Source organism: Bidens hawaiensis, unplaced genomic scaffold (assembly GCF_021521415.1).
Source record: "Bidens hawaiensis isolate Kalapana, Puna unplaced genomic scaffold, B.hawaiensis_p1.1 tig00008404_1, whole genome shotgun sequence".
NCBI lineage: Eukaryota > Viridiplantae > Streptophyta > Magnoliopsida > Asterales > Asteraceae > Bidens > Bidens hawaiensis.
In genome coordinates, this window is record NW_027504977.1 from 1 (window position 1) to 10,000 (window position 10,000).

Sequence of the window (10,000 nt, forward strand, 5' to 3'; positions counted from 1 at the left end):
AACATAAGTGAAGATAAACGAATTTCAAATGAAGTTTCGCAAACAAAAACGAACATATGAGGCATGTGTTCATGTTGGTTCTTTTAACTAAATGAACCTAAACAAATTTTCCTTACAAACTGTTCCCCAAACGCTTGGTTTGTTCACAGGTCTAAAAGCAGCTTATATCTCTTTATATTATTATAAAATGTGGCTAATTATGTTCAACTGCACTTTTGATGTTTTGTTTTCTACAGTTAATGTTGAAATCGGTTACCGAAGGAGATGAACTCATGCCACATAGGATTCCACCTGGTGTCACGTCTGCAAACTCTCAACGAACCAAAAATGAAACAGCTTTGCCCACAACACCGATTAGAAAGTTATCGAGGAACCGCGGTCTGGTTTTACAAGAACAAACGGTTGTCGAGGACTCTCCTGAAAGTGGTGACTCAAGTTCACGAGGTGGTGGGATTCGTCGAAAGCGAAAGTTTAGGTAAGAGGATTATTCTTTGGAAAATGGGTATTTATGTCGAGTAATGTAATATTAGTATATGTATAATGTATAATTTAGGATTAACTTGCTAACTAGATTTGTAGGAATATTTTGAATTTTGTATTTTGATTATGTTCAGCGGCTTGTTGGATTAGATCATGTTTTATATGTGGCTTATATGAAGACACAGGCGATTTATTTACGTGTCATATGTCATGTCGTAATAGCGATGTTAAGGTACTTTTATGCTATATTACACGGGTGACTCAACCATTTTAAGAACTGAGATCAAAGTAAAAAATTAAGTCGTTTTTCAAATGTTTAATCGTTATACGCCTTGCTCGGTCATACATGTATCGAGCAAGGCGTTTTTCTTTTCCGCGCCATCATTTGATTTAGATACAATGGTTCTAACCTTCGGTACTGCCTAATCACAAGAACTACAATGTGTAAATATAGAAATATATGTAAACTCACCTGCTAAAGAAAAGAAGATAAAACATGCAACTGATAAAATTACAAAGAGGTGAAAAACACCTTGTCACGTCATTGAGACGTTTTGTTCAGAAAATTGTTTAAAATTAAGTGTATAATGGTTTCATATTAAAAATAGAATAAAATCAAGTGTGATGTGTTTTAGTTTGACTGGCCTTGTAAAATGAAGTAATTTAAAAAAAAATAAAATAAAAATCGTTCTCCAATCCACGCATTGTTTTGACTTTTGACCTACGGGTGTGCCCAAAATGCGCACCCGTAATGATATGCTGGTGTTTTTGAGATGATATGGCTAGGCTATTTGCTTTGCTCCACCACGGATAGGCTTATAGTCTTAGAGAGCAAAGACAATAATAGAAGTTGGGATGATGGGATCTTAAGCAATTCATAAAGCACCCAATTATACTCATACAGTCCGAGATCTAATCTCACACCGCTATCCGACGATTATTTAACGCATCACCATATGCCTGCTTACATGTCCTTATATTAAATCATAGGGCACATACTTTTTCACACAACTGTTTGCCTAATTGTTGAATGACTGCTTGCAAGTCTTCTATATGTCGAATCACAGACCTATACTTTTCAAACGATCATTCGCGTATGCGACAACAACCTAGACAACCTATTGACGACTGCATTCGTATATGTTGACTTGAGAACAGTTGCCTCTGGCTCAGCTCGTTTAATTTACATGGAGCTCGAGCTCGGCTTGTTTCGAGCTTTATTTTAAAACTAGAACTCGGCTCGTAAGTAAATTTGCAAGCGGAGCTCGACTCGGCTCGACTCATTTACTATTTATTAATTAACTTTTATTAATTTATAATTATTTTTATATATTTATTTTCAATTATAATTTTATGTATAAAAAGATATATGTTATTTAGTTATTTTTTATAACATTATACATATTAAAATTATAAAAAAGAAAGACTCATTTAGGTCGGCAGACTGACTCGAGCTTGATAAGTGAAGCTCGAGGCTCGGACTCGTTTATTAAACGAGCTTAGGTTTAGGCTCAACCTCAGGCTCAGGCTCAGTCTCAATTAAGCCCGGGTCAATCGAATTTTTTCACAAACCGATCACGAATAGCTCGCAAGCACCTCCGCTCGTTTCACCCACCTCATTAAAAGTTGAAATCTAAATTGTCCTTTTTTTTAATTTAGTTCCACCAAAAACCCTTTGGTCTCTAAAAATCTGTTTCATTTTTCACTCGTAAATTAGGGTTTCACCGAGCCTTCATCAGTTCATCAAATTTCGTTTGGTTAATTGAATCAATCAATGGATTATCGAAAGAGAGGAAAACCTCATGCTAACGGCGCAGTGAAGAAATTCAAGTCAGGTTAGTTAGTTCGTTCGTTGTTTCTTCGTCAATTCAGACACTCATTCCGTTTGTTTTGTTGAGTTTCGTTAGTTTTTGTTTGATTTAGGGATTAATTTTGTAAATTTGGCTCATATCTTGATTGTTCTTGTAGTTACTTTATGAATTAGGGTTTACAATTTGGCCAATTATCAGTGGCAAAGTTAGCATTTAGTAGGGGTGTAAACCAGCCGATTAGGCTCAAGCTCGGCTTGTTTTTGACTTACGAGAGCTCGAGCATGTTTGGGATTGAGTTTGAAAAATGCTTATTGGCCTTTTCAAAAAGCCGTTTTGAAAAGCCAGGATTTGGGGCTTTTGGAAAATTGCTTTTTAACCCTTTCAAAAAGCTAAAATAAAAAAGATTTTTGTGATTCCCAAACACATTTTAACTTATTGGCTTTTTGAAAACACCAATAAGCCAATAAGCAGTTTTCCAACTCAATCCCAAACGGGTTTGGATCAAATACAAATGACTTTTATCGTGAGAAATGAATAAATAACTAGAGTAATTATGTTAACACCAGAGTAATTATTATTACACTATTTTACTTTTATAACATAATTACTCTCGTTTAAAATTGTAATTACTCTGGTTATTTGTATGTTTAGCAAGTTAATTTTATTTGTACCAGATCCCACCCCTATTAATTAATATATATACGTGTTTAAATATTTTGAGAAAAACCTTAAGCGAGCCTAAGTTTGGCTTGAGCTCATGTAGTACCTTAAACGAGCCAAAAGAGGCAAAACTTAAATATTACACTAGGCTTATTAAGGCCCGAAGAGAGTCAGAGACTAAGGGAGCTTCCCATACAAGTCTCGAGCTTGGGCTCGATAACTACGAGCTTTATTTGAGGCTCGGGCTTGGATTGCTTTGAGTTTTTTCCGATCCGAGCTTGAGTAGGCTTGAGCTCGGCTCGTTTTGACTTATGACAGCCCGGCTCATTTTTTTATTTTTAAATTAATTTATAGACGTTTTTTAGTTATTTTTAAACGTTTTGAGAAAAGCCTTAAACGTGCCCAAGTTTGGCTTGAGTTCGTGTTGTATCTTAAGCAAGCCAAAGCTCAGCTCAAGCTCTTGTGCAGTGTAAAATTTATACATAGAAGTCCAAAAGAGGTAAAACTTAAAAATACAAACAGCTCGAGCTTGGGCTCGACTCGATAACTGAACGAGCTTTTATTCGAGCTTTAGGTTGCACCCCTGGTTAGTAGAGAGCACCTATACAAGCTTTAGGTTGTATGGAACTGTAAGTGCATAGTTAGGTTTCTAAGCTCATATTATCTTTATGGTTGCGGATTTTCATTATTCACACTTTTGTCTTGAAGCTTCTCTGAATTTTCTGGTTGATTTCAGCTCATTTGTTTTTTACACTTTAGAGAAATTATAATATAAAAAGTTGTTAACTTAAAAGAAAATTTCCGAGGATTTGTGTTAAGCTTCTTTACAGTTCTTTACAGACTTTGTGACCTAAAAACATTTATCGTGCTTATACAAAAGCTAAACATAATGAGTTATTAAAAAAGTAGTGTCTGCACACACATTGATGCTTAAACAATTTAAACATGTTTCAGTTAGACAAAAAGCTTAAACAGCTCAAATAAATGTCTTAAAACGGCCACAAACATTGTCAATACGGTTCAGTTTTCTTATATGGATAAATTCATAAAATCTTAAATCAATTTTTACATGTATCAAGACTTATGCCAAATATAAAACAAAACATGCCCAACTTAAATGATGCGCGCGTGTGTAAAGTTTTTTTTTTGTGTGTGTGTGTGTGTGTGTGTGTTTTTGGTCTTTTACAGCTTGAATCCTGCTTGTTTCTGTAAGGGCAAATGTGACTAAATATAACCAAGTTTTATCATTGTTCCATGTGGATTAAACTTTTTATAAGAGCCTCAACTTTTAACAACTAACTCAAGTTTTAATTTTGCTTCAAGTTCTGGTTTTTCTAAACTGTCTTTTTACAAGTAGCTAGCTGTTTTGGATTGCCTTTGTACTGAAACTGGTGATATAAATTTGTTTATAACTTGTGGTTTGTTTCGAAGAAAAGGGTTAATGTATAAAGAAACCATCCAACTTTTAAAACTACTTTATAGTCCGTCCAAATATGTATCTGGTTTCGTTATACCAAATCCAAAGTAAAAAGATAACAGGCTGTATTGCGAATATAACCTTCAGAATTTTGTAAAAACAAAACCAATCTTTATTTACCTTTCTATACTGTAAGGTAAAAAAAGTACTGAATGGTAAGTTTTCTTCATTCAGTATGTTTACCGAATGGTAATAATGCAAATCGAAGTTTTAAAAATCTTACATATAACTTGAACATTTCAACCGCTATACTCTAGTCACAACATTTATTCCTCACAAAATCTTGCGATAATGGGCCAAATAGGGAGCCTCACAAAATTAACATCAAACTTCATATTTCATTAACATATTACAAAGAAGGCTAACTAAGAGAAAACACCTAATGTCTTGTAACAGAATCAGAATTATCAAGTGGTGTAAGAGGCAAAACGAAGCCTTGCATGAAGTATTTCAGGTTTAAATTCTTTCTTTTCTCAGTTAACAAATTCTATAATTAATTATATTCTGTCAAGAACAACATTTATTATTCCAAATTTAGTTGGGAGTCTATAGGTGGACTTATTCCATAAGTTATTACCTTAAATATTTAAATGTCTTACATTTCAGAGAAATGATAAATCATCATTTGCATATTTATGTAAGAGAGAATATAAAACGACCAACCCCGCCAAGTCTCAAAAAGGTTACCAAACTACAACATTTAGAGAGGAGTCCACTTAAGTTTTGTTCGTTAGTCGTTTATACCAAACTCTGTGTAAAATTCTTATTAGTCTATTTGATTTGATATAAATAGAAGAGTACAGATTGAAACGTAATCCAAATTTGTATGGCATTTTTGCAAAATTTAAATACTTCATTATAATCTTTTTTTGTTTTAAATTCATAAGTCATGCAACAAGACTTTGTGTGATACACATTAAAACCTAGATTTTTCTTGTATTTGGGAAGAGAGATGACCAACAGACACTTCAAGTTCACAACTTTATGACATTTATGAGTAGGGTCTTAACCATGTTAAAAGTTCTTGTTTTTGCATGAAATTGTGTTACTATTTCTTAACTTTTCATAGTCAGTTAATAAAAGCTTTATAACCAATTAATTTCTTTTTATTGTAGCATGGATGGCTGCCCATTTGGTGAAAACTGTCACTTCCTCCATTACTTTCCTGGTGGTTACAACGCGGTCGCCCAGTTAATGAACCTCCCGCCTATCTCAACCGCCACCCAAAGTGGAACACCCTCAACCGTCACCTCCAAATCCAAACTATGCAAAAACTTTACCACCGCTGAAGGCTGCAAATTTGGTGACCAGTGTCACTTTGCTCATGGAGACCACGAGCTCGGTAAACCTTTAAACGAGGATCCGCGAGGCCCACCGTCACTCTCTAACCGCCACATCCTACCCCCCGCCGCTGCCAGTTTTGGCGCCTTCGGTAAACCTTTCTACAAGGACCCACGAGCCCCACCACCACTCTCCAACCGCCATGCACCACCCGCAGCAGCCACCAGCTTTGGCGCCTCAGCCACCGCCAAAATCAGCGTCGACGCATCCCTTGCCGGTGCTATAATCGGACACGGTGGCATCAACTCCAAACAAATATGCCGACAAACAGGGGCAAAATTGTCAATTCGGGATCATGAAAGTGATACAAATCTTAGAAATATCGAACTTGAAGGCACGTTTGATCAAATCAAGGAAGCGAGTGCTATGGTTCGAGAGCTTATATCTAATATCAGTGTCAGATCAACCGCATTGAGACCACCATTGACCATGCATCATGGGGCCCCACCACCACACGCGAAACGAACGGACAGCATAAAAACAAAACTGTGTGAGAATTTCGCAAAGGGGTCTTGCACATTTGGTGAAAAGTGTCACTTTGCACATGGTGAGGCCGAGTTAAGGAAAACAGGTGTGTGAGATGCTAACAAAATTTTGGTATTTCCTTGCAGTGAAGATTCTTGTCTTTTTTTAAACTGTTTTATCAAGAAGTAGTGCTATGTGATAACCGAACTTTATGTTGGTACAATGTTTGCGGTTTTTGTTATGAAACTATTAGGTTTGTTGAATTGTATTCATTTAGTGCAGAAAGGATGCTTATGCTGAGTATGCAACAGTCAAATTCAAGCATACAAGTGATATGAATCCATGATTGATTAGAAAAATGTGTATCTATCTCTTATTATTATGCAGATGTGGTAAAATGAATTGTGTTAGCGGGCCAAAATAGGTAACTTTAAGTTTGGTTAACCCACAAACACTGTTTTGTTTGTTTTGGTTATCAAAATTGCATTGTTACAGTATGTAGGTTAATCTTTCTATATTAAGTACAAGTGATATGTGCCTATTATAATGTTGCTTTTGAAAGGTACATTAAGTTGTTTTTACTCGTGTTACGAGTTATTGATTATTAAAGGTGAATGTAAATGGGCTAAATGTTGTTCAAGACGGTGTAGCAAACCTTGATGTTATCCTCGAGGGTGTTTGGGGGACACTTTAGGTGAATCCGTAGCAAACAACCTAAGCGACGGAAATCAACAAGGGATGATTGTAATGATATGGGCAAATCCCACATTGCCCCATTGTAATGAACTGCGGTTTTCATTCATGTGCTTTGTCCAAATATGCGGTTTTAGTCTAATAGTCTCAAATATGTGATTTTCTTCCCTGTGGTTTTATTTCAGTTGCAATTAAACCTGACCCTACTAACCTCGTTAAGTCTGGTTGTTAAACCCATCAAAGTGCCCTTTACGTGAGGGACAACTTTGTCATTTTTCTCACCAGATAAACCCCAACTCTAATTCGCAAGCCCCCTCACGTGAGAGGTACGGTGATAGGTTTAACGATCAGACTTAACGGAGTTAGTGGATTCGAGTTTAATTGCAAGTAAAATGAAATCACATGGACGAAAATTGCAAAAACCAAAAGCATTTGTGAATAATTAACCATAAGGACAAAAACTGCATTTCACTCTTATAATAAAGTCCAGTCTCAAATACCACAAATGCTTTTTGGATGCATTGGCTATGAGGAAAGGAGACTTTCGCGATTAAGCATGTTTGGGTGGGAGTTATCCCCGTGGCCTTTTCAAAAGCTTTCACTTATGCAACTAACAAATTATATAGTTTTGATGGCTGGTGTGTAAATTTTATAAATAAAAATGTATATATCATTGTTTTAACAAGTCAAGTTTCAATTGGTCATCTAACAACTTAAATTTTGTAATATCCTAACAATAAAATAGAACTATAACGGGGGCTAAATAATATGTAATTATGGTCAAACCCCTAACTACACTTGGAAGTTAACAAAAAGGTGGTTGTTTTTATTTATTTTTTATTTATCTTTTAAGTTGTATTTATTTCTTTTTTTAAACGGTGAGTTTCTTTAAAATTTTTGTCGACTGTGAAACTTGAACTCAGGACCTCCTAAACATTCTCAACTCAAGGTGTTTAAGTTTTTATCTTTGTCAATGGACCACCAACCCCACTGATTGGCGTATTTATTAATCAGTGTCTAATTTATATATTATTATTATTATTATTATTATTATTATTATACAAATAATGTATAAACTTAGATTTTAGCTTTTAATTATAGAAATTTATTAAAAAAAAATCACCTTCTTGATACATTACATGCTAGTAACTACGTCTAACAAAGTTGTCGATCGACACACAGATACATGCGATGCAAGTAATCGTCTGATCAATTTTGACAATTTCACATAAATAAAAAAGAAAAATAAATTTAAAGAACTTAAAAAATAAATATTAGTTTAAAGAACTTAGAAAGAATTATATAAAAGAATATGTTTATGGGACAACTACACTCCTAATGTTTATGATTTGGGCAAGAATGAGGGGTTGTTGTGGGTTGTCTTTATGTTCGGTTGTTTTCAAAAAACATGTCCCAACCTATTTGTATTAAGTTTAGTCACGTTTTCCGTATGCTTTAGCTAACAATATTATTATTTCTTCTTGTGCTAGCAAATGTCACATTCCAATATTTATTTTAGATGTCGAATTCCCTTTAAAATTTAGACGGAACTGATCTTCAACCATGAAAAATCGTTATCAGCAGACTTACTAAATTTAAATAATGCATTGCCGACTAATAAAACTAGAAAAAAAATACACTTTGCGAATGGCGCTGAAGAAGGCATTAAAGACATGACATGGATATCTGTACGAGATATATTAATCATTTAATACGTTAATAAGCAAATACAACTTTTTTCAAAAATGGCATTTTATAGACTTGGGTAGGGTAGATTAGACATTTAGAGCATGTTTGGGATTGAGTTTGAAAAATAATTATTGGCTTATTAGCTTTTTCGAAAAGCTATTTTCAAAAGTCAGGATTTAAGGCTTTTAGAAACTGTTTTTTAACCGTTTCACAAAGCTAAAATAAAAAGGATTTTTGTGATTGCCACACACTTTTTAGCTTATTGGCCTTTTGAAAACGCCAATAAGTCAATAAGCAATTTTCAAACTCAATCCCAAACATGCTCTTAGGGTGTTTGAAAGAAGACTGCCTTTGTAGAAGGGCTTGGATAGACAAGACAGCCATGAGCGATTTTTTTTATTAATCTAATACTTGGATGTATTAATAATTTGTAAATCATGCGCATAGAAAACTATAGGGTGGTGAATAGAACTTTTAAAAATTTTATTTGATTAAGAATCTAATCTTGTTTGTTAACTCTTTTTACAGCTTGGTATGTAAGATATGCTACAAGTAAACCATTTAAAGGATACTAATGGGAGTTGCTCCACTAGTGTTTCTCTCAACAGGAAGAGATCATCGATACATTAGGCGTTTCACTAGTTCAATGGTAGTAATCACATTGTACAAACGTTTCTCTAATCCATGGTGGTGATCACCTTATTCATTTCACTAATATCAAAACACTAATCTCAAAAGATAGTGATTGTTGTATCTCAAATCACTAACAGAAATGATGAACCCCTCACAACTAGTCACTAGAAAACACTGGTGAATATCTTACAAATACAACACAAGAATGAATAAGAACTTAGTTGTTAACCAACTCTTATATTTTGCCTTTTTTAATAAAAAAAATCTTGATTTTCTTTTTTTCAAAAATTTATGAAATACAGTGAGCAAGAGAGATAATATTTAGATATATATGTTTAATTGGTGGAGAAAAAGAGTAAGGTTACAAGTTAAAGAAGACATCAGTCAAAACACATAACACCAAAAACTGACAGACGAACTTACCATGGTCGATTCCATTGACCATGGACGTCTAGTCCACACTTTCTTCCTGTTTTGTATGTTTTAAACATTGTGCGTGTTATATTTTATTTTGTAACTTTTGTTTCAAGCGATTTTGACCATGTTTACAAGTTTTGTTATTTTGTGTTTGATCGCTTCGTCTCAGTCAAGAAAAATATAAAATATAAGTACGTTTCCTTTTGGTTTCAAAAAGGTGTTTATGAATTATGATGATTTCCTCTTTGATTTTGGTCCAACTTTTTTATGTAGTTTGATTTTTTCTATGATAAAACGCAGAAGACTTTCTTCAAATGGTAAGTTCCATCTAAAA

General features: G+C 34.2%; 1 protein-coding gene across 1 annotated transcript; it reads left to right on the top strand.

Moving 5' to 3' along the window:
* The first annotated feature begins 2,243 nt into the window (after positions 1-2,243).
* On the top strand, positions 2,244-6,589 carry LOC143609650 (zinc finger CCCH domain-containing protein 14-like). The gene is made up of 3 exons (XM_077084347.1): positions 2,244-2,315; positions 4,825-4,882; positions 5,544-6,589. The coding sequence occupies exons 1-3, from the start codon at positions 2,255-2,257 to the stop codon at positions 6,346-6,348; spliced, it is 924 nt and encodes a 307-aa protein (XP_076940462.1). The 5' UTR covers positions 2,244-2,254; the 3' UTR covers positions 6,349-6,589.
* Positions 6,590-10,000: the final 3,411 nt, after the last annotated feature.